General features: G+C 39.2%; 1 protein-coding gene across 1 annotated transcript in view; it reads right to left on the reverse strand.

Annotated features, from left to right (window-relative positions):
- SNX25 (sorting nexin 25) overlaps positions 1 to 20,225 on the reverse strand; it is an 89,327-nt gene that overhangs the window by 12,712 nt on the left and 56,390 nt on the right. The window contains exons 8-11 of the mRNA XM_054824497.1: positions 16,161 to 16,292; positions 13,972 to 14,247; positions 9,804 to 9,959; positions 5,941 to 6,072 (exon numbers count right to left, since the gene is read on the reverse strand). Of these exons, the coding sequence (XP_054680472.1) occupies positions 5,941 to 6,072; positions 9,804 to 9,959; positions 13,972 to 14,247; positions 16,161 to 16,292 (696 nt within the window). The remainder of the gene's footprint in view (positions 1 to 5,940; positions 6,073 to 9,803; positions 9,960 to 13,971; positions 14,248 to 16,160; positions 16,293 to 20,225) is intronic.

Consider the following 20,225-nt stretch of genomic DNA (forward strand, 5'->3'; position numbering starts at 1 on the left):
AGTTTGAAGGCTACACATGGAGCAATCCCCTGAAATGGACTAAACTTTACCCAAAATGCTATGTCAGTCCTGAATCAGTCCTCCAGCTAGCCATTATTATACTTCACATACAGCTTTGCAATGCTGTCCATCAGCAATCAAATCTCCCCGAAATGTCGTCTTCAAAGAGCTGCATGTATTAGTTCAGTTTTTAAGGTACCTACCACAAGGCTTTCTGATAGCTTACCAATACTCCATCCCTTCCATCTGCGTTTTCCTGACTGTTTTCCCATTATTCCCACCCTTCTTTCCCAGTGCTCATGCCAAGGCTCCCCCACACGCCAGACACAGCGGCTCCGCAGCTGGGCCCTGCGGCAACTCGTGCTGTCTCAGGGCGACTTCCCTGCTCACTTGAGCTATTCTGCATGCATAGAACATGTGGTATCCGGGTGTTTATTTCCAAAGGGCTCACAACTTGACAAAAATACTCATGAATCAAGCTGTACGACAGCCAGAGGAAGGAGCAGTGATTAACCACATTGTGCAAATGGGACAACTACAGTAAAGAAGTTAAATGATTTTTCTTGAGAAAACAGCAGCAGCGTGACCATATTATTTCTTAATTTGATGAACCATCCAGAATTTCACCCTTATGTCCTAATGGTAACACATTTTTGTTTACTTATTTTTAGGAGACAGTTAAATAGATTATGAAAGGCAAATAAGGGAAAAGCATGAAATATACAGCTTTTTTTGGCCAAGCCAAACTCTCAAATGCTTGTCTTAATATACATGCAAATAACAGAAAGGTAATTATAAAATACCACTCTCACACAATCTTTTTGAGGAGAGTAATAATTTTTAAGCTTTTTGGGCTTTTTTTTAAAGAATATTTAACTAATCCAATTCGGATAAGAATAAACTTTAAAATTCATATAATTATGACACATTTTCTGAGAAGCCTGAAAAAGTCTGACAACACTTAATGTTAGCGACAGATAATTTGACGAGCAGCTACATCACCACTGTAAAAGACATGCACCTAAAACATATCTTCGTATTTTACGGCTGTTCAGAGCTGTTCATGGAGAATATTCCCTGTGATGCACTACTCCTAAAGCTGCACATGGACCACTGGGAAACCCAATCTGAGGCCTAGGTTTCACATCTCTCTGTACAAAAAAGCTGCAGCAGCACCTGGACAGAATACAGAGCACCACCTTGAACGTCTGAAAACGTGCCTGGTTCCCAGCACAGCTATTTGGGGAACTGCCTTGCTCTTGCCAGACTACTACAGAAAGAGATGCTTGAATAGCCTCCAAAATGTAGGTCAGAGGGAGCTGGCACAGAAGGACTGGGATCTCCTGGGACAGACCCTGCCCTGTCTACCCCTGAGCTAGATTGGACTTGTTTGTAGACAACTCACAAACACCTCCCGGCAGCAGCTTTTGAAAACTAGGAGATCAGTGCTGAAAATGCTGATTTGAGTCATGCCTATCATTCTCCAGTACACATTTGTCCCCAGGGCAGGGATTTGCACGTGTGTAGGGTCATCTGAACTGTAATTGTCAGGAGAGAGTCATCCCTCTGGAAGGACTTTTTCAAATGGGAGGACTTAGTACTCCTCCTGCTTTCAAGTTAGGATCCATGGGCAAAATCATTTAAATTCTAATTACTAGATGGAGATGCATCACAACTTCCTTCAAATACCCTCATAAAAATACCTGAAAGTCTTCAGGATCTTCTTAAGAAAGCAAAATTTTTGACCAACTTAAGTGCTTGTGCATTTGTTTTTCGCAATCAATGAGCCAACTGGAAAACACACAGAAAAATGGGATCTTAGGGTGTCTTCTAAATGAGGAGATCTCGTCCTTTGCTGTAACAGGTACCATCTCATACAACTGCTACCATGAATGAATTCAAACTTGTGAAACAATTTTTTTTCCCCTCCCTGTTAAACTAGAAGTCTGCTCTAGACCCTCACCCTGGTCATTGGAAGTTTCCTTTCAATTTCCAAACTCATTTCCCATTTGTTCCACCACCTCTTCACCCCTCCCTTATGCTTACCCTTATTGATGTGTTTTTATAGACAGTCTTATTCCTCTGAGTCTCCCTTTTGCTAAGCTAAGCAAACGAAAGTGCTTTCACAATCACTTCTCATGGGAGAAGTTCCTCATTTAATCCGTTCGATTCCATCCTTCTCAAACACAATGGCCCAGCACCTGCAGAACGACTGTAACCATAGACTCATAGAATGGTTTGGGTTGGAAGGGACCTTAAAGATCATCTAGTTCCAACCCCCCTGCCATGGGCAGGGACACCCTCCCCTAGACCACATTGCCCAAAGCCCCATCCAGCCTGGCCTTGAACACTTCCAGGGAGGGGGCATCCACAGCCTCTCTGGGCAACCTGTTCCAGTGCCTCACCACCCTCACAGGAAAGAATTTCTTTCTAACATCTAATCTAAATCTACCCTCTTTCAGTTTAAAGCCATTACCCCTTGTCCTGTCACTACACTCCCTGATAAACAGTCCCTCACCATCTTTCCTGTAGGCCCCCTTCAGGTACTGGAAGGGCACAATTAGGTAACACTTCATCTCAAACAGAAACTCCTCATGTATTCAGGGCCACATTTGCCTTTTTCACATCTGCAGCCCACTTAAGATGAACTGCACATCTGACAAGCCACCAGTGTACCTACTGCTTCCAGCCAAAAAGTGCTCCAACAGGTTGGAGCCAAAGCCCAGAGTTCCTGCTGAATGCCAAACCTTGCATGCCATGCTGTGAGATTTCACCGTATTTTCTATTACTCTCATCCTAAAAATCATCCAGTTCTTTGAGAACCACGCTAACCCTCTTCTAGCTCTGATTCTTCATGAGCATAAACTTAACATTTGTGCTCCGGTTTGGTTTTCCAAGTCCAAAGGTCGTGTGATAGTCTCAGCCCTGATGGTTTCACAGCGCTGGCAAAGACTCTCAGAATTAGCCCCTATGGTGGCATTTCCACAAGTCTCCTCCTCAGCCCTTTCTCAGCCCCTTTCCTCAGCTTACACATGAGTCTTTCAGGTTATTCACTGCTACTTACCTGGCAAGGACAGAATCAGCCCTCAAGTACCCAAAGTGGCTTCAGGCTATTGGGTTGGGTTTTTTTTTTTTTTTTAGCATTGGCAGGAACTCCATATCCTCAAGACAATGTAAAGATTAATTGTTTCAGAATTTACTGTCTACTAGCATGCCATAGTTACCTAGTCCACAAAAGGTAAAAATTTCTACCTTCTCCCTCTAAGGCACAAAGTCCCAAAGTACACAGAGATATGAACAAGGATGTTGACACACCTACATCCTTTAATAAAACTTACAAGGCGCATGCCAGAGGTGAGCGCCTCTTACCAGGGTGTGTGGCATGGTAACAGTAAGAAACATTCAATGAAATATTGCAAAAACAAATGAGGAACAAATATTATTAAATACTTCCCAGGAGGAGCTATTAGCTGCAGTAGGTAAAATGTAAACATTAGGAAAAACTGTAATAATAGTTCAGTAAAGAAACAAGCTGCCAAGGAAAGTCATTGAATCACCTGTTGGAAGCACTAAGGGCTGGTCCAGACATCCGCCAGGAGTGATTAAACATTAACAAAAATTAGCCCAGTCATTAAGCCAGTGAAGAACTGTATGACTCACCAGAAACTGCCTTCAGTCAGAGCAGCTTTCTGAAACAGCCCACCCAAGCTGTGCAGCAGTGAAATAGGGGCTAACCAGACTGCTGTTAAAAAAAAAAAGTCCCTTAAAAGTCCCTTTTAAACATAGCACGACCATGCAGAAGGCGTATCGGACACACCGTTGTTTTCCTCAATTCACAGGAAGGTAATTTTCTTAACTTCCACTGAGCATAAACATCCTAAATTCCAAGATATTTAAATGAGCAAGACAAGCTATTTTTTTAAATGTTATTCAAATCTACAAACTCCATTCCTTGTGAAAGTAATAGATTTTTAAAAAGATGTTATGCTCTGAAACAGTCTTCCTTCTTCAGACAGAGGAGACAGAACATCTGCTACAATACGAAATGACGCAAGGCCAAAACCATTAAAGCAAGTAGAACAGGTTAGGTTACACAGCTCTAAGTTTTATACCTGCTGGTATAGGGGGGGAATATACTTGTCATGGGGAAGTGACTCACAGAATTAGACAAGGTGTTATCATGGGTCCCCTCATTCTGCATGTTCCTACTGTCTTTTTTTCAACCTCTACCAACCAGCCAAAATGCTGAGTCTCCAAAAGACAGTTTTATAAGAAATATCAGTTACCAAAAGACAGCAGCAGGTTTATGCATTATCTATCAACTGGTTTAGTAGATCAGTTTAAAAGGTTGATAACAAGCTATTACCCTTTCAGCTCAAATTCTATAGCAAAATTTACTCTTACTAAGCTTTTCTGCAAAAAACATAGGGCTACGAAGTTTTTCTCTTTCTAAAATCACAGTTATATGCTAGGATTAGCAACAGCATATTTTGCAGATAGGAAGACAATGTCACCTACTCATACCCCCTGAAATCATCAACTGCAGCCAGAACATTCCTGAGCAATTAATTAACATGGATAACTACAACATTAATGTTTTCTCCAGCCTACCCTTTGAAGCAGAGAGCTGCAAACAGCACAATTAATGCAAGCCTGCATTTAATTATCTAATCCAGTACTACTTATAAGTTATAGTTAAGGTAGCAAGTAATTAGAAGCCTCCCTCTTACTGAGCTGAACCACCTTCTCATCTGGTAATAAGGGAGATGTTGGGTAGTTCTGTATGGTGCCCCTTACCAGAAAGCTGCCATTCTGCAGTTTTGCTGCACATGGTATTGCCGGTTTTTTTAAAACCGGACTTCAAAAGCTACAGAGAACTCTTAAAGACAACTTAAGAGTTTCACTGTTCTCAACTGTGCCACCTGCAAACAGCATTAAAACAAAAACAAACCTGGATGTTTACACATTTAGAATTTGGTTTTTAAAATGGCACCTTGAGGTTTTAACCTGTTGGATTTATTTCTTCTTTTACGGACAATGAGTTTAACTGTTGACAGACCTATCAATAGTTTGCAAGAGCTCAGGACACAACCAAATAAACTCAAGAGCACGTAATTTTTTCTTCCAAGAAAAATTACATCTAGGAAAGTACTTATACTTATTTAAGGAACATTTTCTTACTAGCACAGGAAGGCAAGCCAGCAGAGATTCAATTAATCTTTAATTCTCTGAAGTGATACTGTCAGGAAGATTGCTTATGTACAGTGTGAGCCTACAGTTACTACATAACAAGCATTTACTGGGTTTCTTTCATGGAAAGTGTTAATAGAAAGCCATGAGATGGTAATACTTTTTGTTTCCATTACAATTTTTTTTTACATTGATTCTACAATTGTCTGGCTACACCCAAACAGAAAAGCAGAACAAGACAAAAAATGAAAAAAGAAAAATTTAACTTCTCCTTCACCTCATAGATTTAAAGCACTTTCTGGGTATTCTACTCCTTTGAAACTGTACTGCCATTAAATACAATATTACAAAACACAAAAAGTGTAAGTACTGCACCTTTTAAACATAGCAGAGACACAACTGCACCCAAGTGTGATAGCATGGTAATATAACAAGAGACAGTTCTCATGAAACACAATGCCCCTAACGTAGCAAATTACCCAATGCCAAAACCAGTTCACATACATATAGGTATTTTTATAAGTCCGTTACAACAGTGTCCAAGGACTAGAAATTTTGTATATGCATCATAGGAGTCACTGGGAAACAAAGGAGTTCAGAAGAGGTTAGGGTTTCCCCTCCCCCCCCCCCCAAATACGAAGTAAACACAGTGTACACAAAAGTATAAGGAAAGTAAGACAGGTTTTTATTCTTCTCTTCATGCAAGTTTTAACTGACTCAGAAGACAAAAAGCCATAACCCCCCCCATACCTCGCCTGAGACAATGAAGGCTTTCCACATGCCAAGATTCTCACACCACCAGTCTGTTCTTGCAATGTGAAGCTGAAGGTCATTGTGCTCTCTCTCCATCAGAGTAATTTCATCCTTCAGCTTAGAAACAATCTGCAGAGGAAAGTTTATTGATTACAATCACTAAGAAAAACCTTGTGCAACATGCCTAGTTGCATCTTTATGGACACTACTCAGAAAGGAGAAAAGGTACAAAAGCAGGGAAAGAAAGAACAACTCTCATGATTTTAAAAAAATATTGTTAAGTGAGAGAATCTATAATGCCTCTAATAAACTTGTAGAATACGCAGTAGTCTTAAAGGTCAACCCTGATACTAAAATAAAAAACAAATTAGAAGGACATGCTATTATCACACTATCAGCATAAAAGGCACTTTAGATAGAATTATGTATTACACACTATATGTTTTACACAAACTTGAAGTTGCAATTATTGAAACATGCATTACTGAAGACATCCTCCTTACCATTTTCAGATATACATGATGCAACTGAAGAACCTGGGAATAGATTTCATTTCTAGGAACTTAGCTATGTTAACAATCACTCAAGAAAATACCGCTTATCCATTTTAATTTTGGAAAGGGAAGGATTTATAATTGTGGAAAGCACACATTTAAAAAGATGTTCTCATCAAAACATAGCTCACTAGCATAATCTCATAAAGGAGAAATAGTGTATCGCATCACATCAGCAAAAAAATAAGTAACCATACATACTACCAGGAGACAGTATTACAAGAAAAGTTGGAAGTATACAGAAGATGTGACATTAGAAACACAGCAAAAGAAGCTGTCATTTTTTAAATTTTTTTAAAAATGATATACCACACAGTCAAATTTATGAGTTTTGGTTGTATGACTTGTACCACAAGTAGTACATTCTACAGAGCTACAGTAATTCTTTTTCAGAATTTTTGTCTCACATAAGATGTGAAATATCTACGCAACAGCTACATAACAACCTTCTAGCATATACCTAACCTTCAGGATAATTTAGTATTTTAACCTATTTACTATTGACATACAGATTGCTCTGCAGTCACCTTACATGGACTCGTGTAAGTGGCATTCAGGAACAATCAATAAATACAGAAGAACTGGTAAGGTTTCATCATAAGTAAATAGCTGCTACGCTTATAAAACAAATACTGAGACTATAGCAACACTAGATCCATTTTATTATTCTATTTCAAAGATGTATATATTGTCAAAGACAAAGAATATTTTAGAAGGAAAAAAAATACAGGGAAAACCTCACTACTTTAGAAGGGGCACAATCCCCGCCTCCCCAAGAGCTTAAGTATAGAAAGAACATAGCTATTATTTCTCAAGAATGCAAAGGGAACAGATAAGTGATACATCCATGTGAATGCTACAATATATAAAGTTTTAGTTATACAGTACTTTTCGTATCAAAGAAAAAAATAAAACTATAATGCTACAGAAACAAATGGTATCACCTAACTCACGCATACACAAGCACACCCACTTTTATTCAGTACTTGTTTTGTACTTCTCTTTTTGGCCATGACGCAAATTCTAACTTAAAACCTAGTTCGTTATAAGACCACCTCTTAGAATTTCTCAAAGTGAGTTTTATGTTCACTCCTGATACAGGTACACTGGAAATATGAAAGATCTGAACACGTTAACATAAAATCCTTCTGACTTCCACATAATTCCTGGTAGAGACAGAGGCATTTTTCTGTTCAGTAAAGTCCCATTTCATTTCAACAATTGTGTCACCCAGTTTTGTTTGAAAATAAGTCTTCGCAAGCACTAGAAAGTGCTCTGCGTGGGGAATGTTAAGGTTTTGCTTTGCTGCTGAGGATGACAAGATTGAACTCTAGAAAGAATGTGGTCCCCGCACATTTAGCGTGGTTGCAGAAGGTGACATCAGACTGCACTCACAGACCCAAGGGAGACAGCTGCTGAGCTTCGGGCGTGAGACACTGACCGAGGGTGGCACCACAGTCACAGACCTCCAAAGATCAAGCTATCTTCTACGGCAGTGGGTCCGGTACACCACAGATATTGCCTGAGACTGACTGTCATCTGTTCATGTCATCTTTGCTACTCTTTATATTCCACAGAAAGAAGTGAAATAAGACTTCTCCCTACGGAACATTTTCTTTTAAAACTAGCAGCATTCCACATGCGGCTCAAACGAGCAGCTTTCTTCCTTGACTGACTGGCATCTGAGTTTCACAGTGCTAGAAGCCACTTAAAGATATACATATGGCTTTTGTATGGGTCTCACAGCAAAGGCATTTCAAAAAGAGAAAAAAACAATCCAGGAACAGCTAGAGGTTAAAACATTTAATACAACCTGTGCCTGACATTCCCCTTCATATGGCACAAAACTGGGGAATTTTCAGAAACGTTTTTTACTTCATATGACAAAGAACCAAATTTTTCCCTGCCACATCCAGAGGAGAAAAAATAAAGTCCCTGTGCCAAGATGCTCTCACACTGTCAACCCTAACCATCCATTTAAAAGCTCCACAGGTAAATGCTAATGCAGTAGTATAGGCATTAAAAAAGGCGGGGGGGGGGGCAGGGGGACACATCTGTGCTCTTACCACTCTGAACAGCAGTGGTTGGATGACAATTAAGAGTCATCTTCTGCCAGCTGAGGCCACACACAGAGCAGAGCAGCTGTGAGCGGGACACCCCAGACCAGCTGCGGACACATATCCAGTTGTCTGCAGTAACCTCTGGCAGAAGGGAGATGTGGAAGGGAGAGAGGGAATGAAGCCAGCCAGGCTGGCCTCAAACACTACTGTCCATGTCTTTCTCTTAGAGGCAGCTATCCCCAGAGCTGGGGCAGCAGAGAATGAGCGGGGTGTCAACTTCTATTCAGATCAGCGTCTTAGCACTCACCCTGAGTGAAGGAACAAATGTAAGAACCACTCAGATCCTGAGCAATGACTACTGCCCAGGTCCATTTCTGCCATCCCTAGCAGGAGGCCATTTTAGGGAGACACCTTAGCTACTTGTTCATCTCACCCACCATCTACTATTTGCAACCAACCTCATTACACCTGAAAAGCTTGGCCCAGCTGCATCTGAACAACAGTCCTGTAACAGCATCCTCAGTAACAATGCAAATGAGTTGGCCTAAGTCAAATGCAAATCACTTGCTTCCGCCTGAAGATCATCTTAGATTGCTTAACTGTTGCACTTTGCGAAGAGAAAAAGAGATTTTTAAGGTTTTTTTTAATCCAAGCCCAGAGAGCCGAATTTTCATATCCCTCAGAATTTTTAGTCTGATGAAAGTGTGCCCTGCAGATTTCTCCCAGCTCCTTATAAAGGAAATCAGTCACTTCTATAGGTTTGGGTTTCTCCCCCCACCTTTATTTAAACAAGCCAGTCACAACCGTAGAGATTATGAAACTGTGCTGTGATATTTCAAAGCCAGCAGAGGGAGCAGAAGTTAACTAGCACATCCCTCCACTGCACTGCTGCAGATGCGGCAGGGACACGAAACAAGCTGCCATAAAGAATTATACAGATATAGGTGGGTAGAGACGTAAAGAAGAAATACTATTTGCCACTGACAAAGCAGCAAGACCACTGAAAGAGAGGTTGTCATTCTATGACAAAGCAAGCAATATAAATCATATTTGCAATTTTAGTTACAACAGCTTTAAAAAATTGAAAAAAAACCCCAATTAAAACTAAGCTCTGATTTCACTTTCTATAATGGGCTAATTAAAAAAAGCAATTGGACCTGTCCAAAAAGAGCTTGACAACTGGTATTACACAAACACACACATAATATATATTAAAAAAAAGACCAAATACAGTGAAGATACTTACCTTTTTGTCAGGTTTTGGTGAATTACATATGGAATTTAGAGCCTGTTTCTTATACTCAAGCTTGTCATTTAGCTGGCGAAGTTTATTTACAGCATAACTGGCCTGTTCATTAATTCTTGTGCTGCATTCTTCAGTAGCTTCTTCACAACCTTGGCTCTAGGAACAGAGGATGGGAGTAATTGCATTGTTAATACGAAAAAGGAGACAGTTACTGTTTGCTCCATAAGCATTTTACGTATAAGAACACTTAACTCTTGATACAGACGAAAATGTAGGTATAAAAGATTCTAATAGATATTCCAACCATCAGATCCAACATGAAACATGTCTGTTAAAAAAGACCCAACACAACAGAGAAAGCCTCATTACCATTTATACTACAGCTCTTTGGCAACTCTTGCCAACTGTGTAAAATGACCTTCAAGCTAAGGCTTTAGTGTAAATGAGAGGAAGAATCAAAGATTATTTCAAAAGCAACAACAGCTTAGTAGTAATGATCAATACTCAGAGCCAGAGAGAAAAGCAAATACTTAGCTCTGAGCTGAAAGATAATGAGATGGGGGACAGGGACACACAAAACAAAAAAAATCCAGTTTTAACAAACCATCCTGCCTCCCACAAACCTTCACAAAACAGATTTATCAGCCTGCAGAACCAAGTCCGTTCTCTCCATAAACAGATTTTACTGCTGTTTTTAGAAGAGTTAATAAAAATGTGTTAAAAGCAATTATGCATTACCCTAAACTCATAAATCATTTTCTTGTATTCATTCAGACAAACCAATAGCTTTTTCCATCTTGTGTACTACAGGCATGCCAAAAAATAGAAAACTTCACACCTTTCAGTGACATTCTCTTTAACATCTTTTGGTATTTGCCTCAGCCTCCCCTTTTTTACTGTACTTCCCCAAATAGGCATGAAGACCTTGAGATCCAGCAAACACAGCACTGTGGTGTTACCGTTGCCATGTTCAAAGATCTTTGAGGTCTGCTTGTGACTGAATATATTTTAATTTATCTGTGGGAAGCTATGAATCTAATCTCATGAGTTCTGTGTTATTTAATTATATTCCCACTAAGTAAGCTATATCTTTATATAATTAACAAAAAGCTAACAGAAGGAAGTCTCATACTCTACTAAATTCTGGGAGTTTTTGAGGAGACAATTCTACTGTAAATTCTGCAGTATTTTACATCTTAGTAAAAAACATCCGAGAAGAGATACAGTAGCAACAATAATTAATCTCCTTAGTGTGATCCTTATAAGGGAGGGTAACATAATACAGAAGTCAGAGTTCCAGGCTAAGAAACCCATGCCCTTTTCCAGCTCTGCATTTGCCTGCTATGTGCCTGAGTAAATAACATTAGCTCTATGCCCCATCCTTTCTTCTGTCTATTCTGCATGGTCTGTAAACTCCTCAGGTCAGAGACTGCCTCCAAGCATGTGTACAGAGCTCAGCTCATGGAAGCTTGTTGTCATCTCCTGGCACAATAATAATACAAATAATAATTAACAATGCTGGGTGTTATTCAAACTGCTATTGAACAGAACCATAAAATAAAAACTTATACTTGTTGGGAAGCGCAGAAGTCAAAATGAATCAAAAAATGCTATTTTCAACACTGAAGAATTAAAAGAATTTTCATATGAAGTTTGGTTCTAGTAATCACAGGATTGCAATTAATTACAAATAAGTAAGGCTGTGCTCCCAGAGGTAGGGTACATGATTTCTGTCATTAACATTTCAGACACTTACAGCAAAAATCACTGTGCTGAATGACTAGGTTTATCTCAAAAATGCTAGAATTACAAGATAACTGTATTCAAATTATCAAATTTAGCAAATAAACAAACACCACACTCAAAGCTGAGATCACAAAGGATTGTGACATTTTCCCGATTGCTAAACTGATAATGACTTCCATTTCTGTGAGTGCTGCAGAACACAGACTTTGGGCTTATTTTAGCAATCTGACACACACAGCACTGATGTAACCACTAGACCTTCTTTCTTCAAAGTGCTTAACGTAAGCACTGCTTCCTTCTGTATTTTTATGTCTACTCATGACCTTTTAAAGGAGGTTTGTCTAAGGATCAAGTCTATCTCGTGATCAAGTCTATCTAAGTGCTAACGGATCAAAAGAAAGAAGAAAGAGCTCGTTCCATGTGCAGCAGAACCAGCACTCTGGCCTTGCCCCCATTCCGATCTTCTGATTTGCTTTTCTCAAATTTAATCAGGGCTCACCCTTTTGCCCTCCCCTCCATGAGGACACTAGATGGCCTTCTACCTATCCAGCTACAATAGTGAAATTTATAGAAAGTTAATGTAGGTAGCTCCCACAACGCCCCAGGAAGTGAGGACACAGATCTCCAAAACCTAAATTAAAACAAAAACAATTAGTATTTGCTAACAATATGGATCCTCCTAGAAATGTCAGATTTCTCAGCTATGGCTTCCTATATATGGGAAGAGAAAAAAAACACAACCTATTAGCCAGTAGTACATTTTCACCAACATCTGAAAGCACACTGGAAGCTTCAGAAAGAATTTCTTATAATTTATTTTCACCTCAAAGACAGTGAAGCAAGGTACAGAGCCATTTGGATTGCTCTATTTGAGACATGCTCTAACAGTATACATGACTTCATATTTAATTCGTTGCCTAAAATGCAAAAAAAAACCTTTAACCATATAAGCAAACTTGGCAATATATTAGTCTTTAAGGTTTCACAGCAGACGCAGCCTTCAAATCTGACACATACATATACAAGGACTCAGAGGAAGGGCAGATGATGCTGCTGTCAAAAATCTAATTTTTTGGCAGCTATAATAAATGTTATCTGACAGAAGACAGCTAGCCCTAAAATGTTGTGTCAGTTTTCATAGAGAAATGGTTATCTCTGTTTGACTCTGAATAAAATATATAAAAAGCTTGAAAAGCACGATGTTTAATACTTAGAAAGTTCCAGACAAAACCAGTAAGTCTTTTTTCAAAGTCCCAATGGTTGCAAACACAAGGACAGAAAGTCTTTGAAGTACCTACCACATAGCTGAGTTAGCAGTGAGAAAAGTAGAAAACACGTCTTGAATCTTTTATCAAGGAAAAGAATACAGGGAGAAACAAACAATGAAAAATTCAGCAAGTTCTAAAAGTTCATACTGGAAGTAATTTACTTATAATAGCTCATCTCTGCAGATTTGCTGATATGCAGACTACGAAGACTATAATAGGTCACCTACAGAAATTAAAATCATATTTAAGCAGTAAATACAAAAGCCTTAGATTCTGGAAAAAATATTTCTAAATGGCAGAATGTAGATCAGCACCTCTGATAAGATTCTGCTGCTTATTTGTCCATTTAGATCCAGTTTTAGACAAACTATTACACTTCATTGTGTTCTGAGCAAGTTCATGTGTGAAATGAAGATACTCATGGTGATCTGAAGCGGCAGCCTGACTGAAAGATGCTCACTAGTCTGAGAGATGCTCTTGTCAAAATGTTCTTAGATAAACGTAACACAAGTTCCCCCGACATGACCGATTTAGAGAACCCCTGAAAAAACCTGCCCCAGGAGAGCTGCCGTTGGGTTATTGCTTATGACATTTTGAATGCTCTGTTTCAGTATTTCCAGTTCTAGTGCTATTTTAATCTGTTTTATTAATTTATTAATTTATTGAATAAATCAATAGGCTAAGATTATCTTTCTCATTACTTTTTCCTCTTCTTTTGTGCAACTTTTAATACCTATTTAGTAGCTAGGAAATTCACAGGGGACAGGGACAGACAAAGTCTAGATAGAAACCTACTGATGTTTCAGTGAGATTTCCTTCATTTGAAAGCAGAGCAGCTCAGCTTGTATGAGGTATGTTTTGCATTCTCTGATACTAAGGAGCATAACAAAAAATACGGAATACAGAAGGCTTGGGAACCTGAAATATCTATTTTAACTAATTTAAACTTTAAGTAGTCAGTGATTTTTGTAACATTTTGTTTCAAAGGGCTTGTAAACATACCAGGTTTACCTGATGAAACCACAAGAGCGATAATATTTATAAATACATCAGAAAAAAAAAAGTAGTCCAAAGCTCAAGGGCTATATGCTTTATTCGAGATTGTCTTCAGATCACGTTAAATAATAGCGAAAGAAACTATCCATGTGACTCACCACTTCATCTTTGTCCTCAGGAGTTAGCTGAGTGGAACTTTTTTCTTCTTCCTTCTTGACTGATCTCTCATATAAATCACTGACAATGAATGAGGGGTAGTATCTGTCCTTTAGAGTTTCATAAACATCTGCCTGAATTCTGTAGAATACTTCAATGCCTTTATTTCCCACAAGACTTTGCTGTATTTCTTTATAAAGGGATTTTTCCACAGGTATTTCTCTGCTTTCCACAAAGAATTTCTGATAAATTTCACTCACCAGTTGAGGTATTTCAGCCTAGGAAGCAAGGAGGGAGGGGGAGGGAGGAGAGAATAATGAAAAAATGTTAAAAATATCAGGATGCCTCAGGATCCAGGTGCCTAATTTGAAGGATGATCAAGCTAATTTCACACCCAGATGTATGAGAACACATTTGTGAATCTCTTACTGGAATCAAGCACTCTGCCTGCAAACCTATGCTAAGCAGTCAATTTCACAAGATAAATATCGATATTTGTTAAGTGAAGAAACAGCTGTGCTCTAAAATTACCATAGCTTCCACACCCACTGCTTTTAAAAGTATGCTCCAAAAGTGGTATTAAAAGGGAAAAAAAGTGCTAGAGCAACATTGTGGTCACCATTTTAAGTTCAGATTGTAGAGTTCAGCTGTTACCGGCTCTCTTCTGCTGGATAGAATCAACTCACTTCATACATCACTACAATTAATTTTTGAGTGGGGAAAAGAAAAAAAAAAAAGAAAAAAGAAAAGGAAAAAAGCACACCTGAAGAGTTGTTTACCAGTACACAAGGCTGGGTATTTCCACTGAGCACAGAACAGCGCACAGGATCATCTCTCTAAATTATCATCTCTCTAAACTATCATCTCTCTAAACTGATCTGAATTAAAAAGGTTTTACCCACTCCCTTAGTATGGCACAATGTGCTTGCCTGCCTCATGTGACAATATCACAGCCACACGGCTGCACAATGCTACTTTTCTGTAATCAAAGCTGCCCCTGTAGTGGCAGACAACGTTTACGCTCCATGGAGCAACAGGAGCACAGTATGTTAGAATCTCTTTAAAAAAATGGGTCTCGAATAAAGGCACTATACCTACTGTTTTGAAAGCAAGGAGAGAAATCACAGCTGAAAGGTCATAAAATGTTTTATAGCACCTTTTCCAATCACGAGCAGTTTGCAAATCAAAACTGATTTATGCAACTGACAAACCATTTTTCTGAACACTTTCTAGCCCGACTCGGCTGTTAGCCATTTCTTCAGATTGTATTAATGGCTTTCTACTCACTGCAAATTTGCCACTTTGGTTACAGGATGTTATTTGTGTTTTCCAATTGCCTAGAATCTTTTTACATAGGAGAATAATAAAATTACAGTGAATAAAAAGTTAACTGATATGAATCTCATTATTAAGTATTTCATGCTAGTGTGAATCCTGGAGGTTTAAGACAGTTTCCTCCAAAAATCCACCCCACTGCTCACAAACAGCAAATTTGTCCTCTATATTCTTGCTCTGCATCATTGCTCCAGGATGCTTCTTGGAACTTTAAGTGATATTTCCTATTCATGTTTCAGGGTTCTCATTCCTACTTTATTTTAGCACAAATTACAATATAGTGTTGTTTCTTCCCTCTAGCAGTAGTGCTGCACTGCTGGAGAAACTCAGCTGCTTATACAGCAACAGAACAGGGAAAAGAAGGGGTCTCTTAGAGCAAAATCTCTCTTTCAAAAGGATTTAAAAAACATATATTCATAAATTTTCAGGGTTTTGGACTGAATGGCTTACATGTTATTGGAAAGATGAGAAGTTTATGTACAGACCATCAAACAGTAATGTACTTTAAAGTTTCACATGAGCTGATACAACTAAAGCCAATATATTACTGTAAGTTCTTTCTCTGGTGGAGGGGGAAATAATTCCACTACTTTTGCATATCAAATATCCTTTTTACAGGTCATGTTGCTACACAAAACAACAGTAAACCATCATCACAACAGTTCACCGTTTTAAATTGCCATATTATCCTCAAACATTGACATGAAGAAGTTAAAAAACCTAAATTGTTTAGCATCCATCCTATGTTATTGCTATTTTAAAAACATAAATACAAAGGCATTTCCTAACATCAAGATCACAACAAGCAGAGATTCCCATTAATGTACAAGCCTCATGGACTTGCAATTTCTTCCACCTTGTTAGCATTCTTTAGATACTCCACAGACTCCCAGAGACCGATCAAAGCCATCTTGTCCATCCTTTCCATATAGATTCGGAAGTGCTCTCGGTATGAAGGGTTGGCCAAAATTTCTTCAAACTGAAGAATCTAAAGAAAGGAAAGCTAAGAGTAAAACCTGGGAAAATACTTAACTCTAGCTTCTCTCCATCCCTTATGGGGAAAATCTTTTCACTCGATGTGCCCACAGAGCACCATGCATCCCACAAATGTGTACTAGATTCAACTGCACAGACCTTCTACAGTAATAGTTTTGCTTCATTTAAAAAAAAAAAAAAGAAAAAAAAAGAGGGGAGGGGGAAGAGTTGTAAGTATTTAGAAGATAAATGCATCTATGCTCCTACCAGATAGAAAATGTTTCCAAATGTTTTCTGACCAGGAGGTACACTTCAAAGGACTAAGATAGCATTTCAAGTCATTCATGAAACGCTACTGCCAAAACTTTAACTTCCAATGTTCCTGCAAGGCAGAGAAGCCAAGCTGAAAGCTAACTGATCTATTCTTTGCTTGATTCAAAGAAAGACCAACACCAGCAGTTTCCACACCACAGGCCACAGAGCTTTGAGATGCATCTCAATTATTCCCAGGGACACAGAGAAAGATGGAGTGTAGCTCCTTACCCTGGCGGCTAGGGCATTTGGTGGCCAGTTACCATTAACTGTTATTGAAAAGCATCTATCAGAAATGCAGCCAGAAAAAAGTACCAGCTGTGATATAATGCTCAGGACTCTACCTGAGGTGAGAGTGTACATCAAGCAGAAAAGGAAATGAGACACAGACTTCCCACACCCAGGCGGATGCTGCAGCCATTAAGCTGTTGCATTAAAAAGCCATTATTGGTTCCTCATCCCCTCCTATTTTTCTGAATCCAGGCCTTTTCTTTGAAACAAACACCTGAAAACAAAACACCTCCAGGACAAAATGAACAGTTCTTCCTATGTTGAACAAAATGGACAACTTTGGTTTTCCTTGAAAAATCGGACCAATTTTCAAAACACCTTATCAAAACCAAACACACCTTCCTCTCCAACTTTTCAGTCTAGCAGCTGAACCAGTTTTCATGTAGCTCATTTAATGCCATTACTTATATCACCAGGAATCCAAATACACCAGAGCAGTCTTGGTCTCTTGCTTTGTACCTCACAAACACCGACCAACCCACACCTTCTTCTCTGAAAAGAAAAGCAGGTCCTTAAGCACTGAGGCTAATGAATCTTAGCTTCCTATGACTTTGCACTTTATAGCAAAGATAATTTGGTACAGAGCAAGATGTGAATTCCAACTGAGATTGAGGCATTAATAATTTCTCTAATATGGGGTTTATGATACCTAACAATACAATTCAGGTAACATATCAGCACCTCGCTTTCTCTGGGAAGGCCACTTGTTTTCCTAAACCTGGTACCTGTGAGACTCCACCACCAAATTACATTTAGGAAAAACGGTTTGCTGGATTCAAGCTGTATGGGAGGAAACCACATACACATACATGTATGTAATTACTAGCACAAGTCACTTCCTTAATGAACCAAGCTAAAGAAGGTTCTTTAAAAACTGTAGCCACCTATGTTTTGTCCGAAACAGCTCCCCCAGATTTTGGGCAATGTTTAAGTAAATTATGTTTGTCTTAGCTGAAATGCTCATTTTCATCTTCAAAGTTCCTCAGTGACAGTCATGTGCCATTCCTCTCTTCATCCTTTACCATACCAGTATCCTCTGGACACGGGTTGTTCTTAGCTTCAGAGCTATTCAGGGATATGACCATAAACAACTGCCTTTCAGACCTCACTCTATAATCCTCATTGAACAGCACAAAGAAGCAGCCTTGCTGAAGCTAGGCTTACTACAGAAACTGTAATCAGACTGTCAAAAAGAAGAACACAGAGATGACAATTCTAAGGCCAGTCTGTAGTTTAGCCTCATTTCTGTGCATCATCATACTTTCTATTCAATCATTTTATCAAGGACAATGATTTAAAATAGAAGCAGAAGAGGGTCTTCCAGCTTCTTGAACAGAGATCTTCACCATCTCTGGGACTGTCACCTCTGCAAATGATAGCAGAGGTAATAAATCACAATGTGAAGCACATGCCATCACTTCTTGAGCGAGAGGTCACCTTGGTCTCTGTGTCTCTATTATCCAAGGTATCCCCACCCAGGCTGCCAGCAAGGACAATAATTAGCAAACATCCCCTCTCAAAAGTAATTGTGGGTAAGCGCTGCTGCAGGGAGCAAGGCAAGTACAACCACCCCTCCTGCCCACTGCACAGGTGCCCCATGGTAATTAAAGCAGTGGTGCCTAATAATGCTGTTACACAAACCTCCTAATAGTTACCTTGCAAACTGAAATACTTTAACAAAATAACTTAATGGACAGAAAAGCTTATTTAAACTTCTCTTGCAGAAATGAGACCTCAAAAACTTTCTTTAGGTTTTTGTTTAAGGCTTGACTATCCTGGAATTATTAAATACGTTACAAACACCGTACAATAAACATTATTAAGACTTCAATGACAACAATGATAGACAAAAGAGGTTTTTAGGTTTGAGGTAATAAGTTTAATAAAATGCATACAATTCAGGAAGCATTCTGTGGAGGATCCTTCCTTCTCCGATTTAAAGAATGAGATTCTGCAGTAATTTGTGATCCTCAGCAAAAGACCATTTTATGACTCAGTATCATCCCAGATTAGAGTACAAAGCTCTAAGCTATTGGCACATATGCACACATCAGGGCATGTGGACACCCGCAAATCTAATAACCAGACAGCAGATATAATCTTAGAATTATCAGCCTCAACAGCAACCCTTCAAGTCCTTTTAACTCGAGAACAGCTTCTGGGTTCAGAAAAACCAGCAGCTTTACTGCTGCTACATGAATTCCCTAGTCCAACAGGAAAGTAACTAATACACTGCAGCTGGTCACAGGCTCTGCCAAAGACTAGAAAGGGGTTAGATTTTTACTTTTTTTTCCCAAGCAGGGTGCTTTAACCAGCATCTCTAGCATACGCACACAGAGTAGCCTTGTTCCTGGCTCTACAAGGCAGAGACCTGGTCTTGGCAAGTCCCTAAAGATAGCCGCAGTCCCGCTCTGGAGAGGAACATAAAACAACTACTTAATTTGGAAGGGCCTGTATAGGCACCAGACACAGCACAGATGCACTGTACTACATTTCGTTGCAACACACCAGGTTCCCATTCGCCTCCAACCACATTGGTCTATAATGAATAACCACAATACAGCTGGTAACAGCACTGCAGGTGACAGGTGGGGTGAGCAGAATTTGGGTCAGTAGCAGAGGTTTTCTGCTGGGATGATGGCACACAGTCAGACTGCAGGACTTCTGTTTTCATTTGGTGGGGTTTTTTTTTCTTTTTTGTACCAGACAGGAATAAGAGGAATGTAAAAAATAATACTGGAAAAATAGGTGTCTCTTTCCAACCTGCATTTTAAAAACCATTAACTAACACCTTGTCTGTACACTGACTAGAATTAAAGCATATATTCTTACTATATTTTTAAAAGAGGCGAGTCATCAGAAGGCTATCTTTGTCATATACAGCAGTAGCTGAACCAAATGCAATGATTAGTTACCTATCAGGAAGTATATAATACGTAAGGTACGTGGCTATTTTACTGCATATACACCAACGGAAAATTCCCTGCCTTGAGGTCCACACATTCATTAACATATTTCCGTCTTAAGACACTCCGTCTTCAGGCAACAGGGGAACAGCAATTGAAGCTCGCTTTTGTTATATCCCCAAATTCTGTACTGTGGAGGTATCCTGACATAATGTGATCTCACAACCTGAAGCTCAGGAATCAGTCATCAGTTAAATCAGCATCTATCCACGGGTGTAATCAGCATCTATTCACGGATATGGTGGAAGCAGGGTCTTCTGCAGGAGCTTCAACTTAATCCTCATCAGTAGGATTATGAACATAAACTGCCTGCACCTCAAGATACACTCAGGTGGTTTCTTTACTATTTCACAGCTAGACTAGGATCGGATCCCCAG

The sequence above is a fragment of the Grus americana genome, chromosome 4, assembly GCF_028858705.1.
Source record: "Grus americana isolate bGruAme1 chromosome 4, bGruAme1.mat, whole genome shotgun sequence".
Taxonomy (NCBI): Eukaryota; Metazoa; Chordata; class Aves; order Gruiformes; family Gruidae; genus Grus; species Grus americana.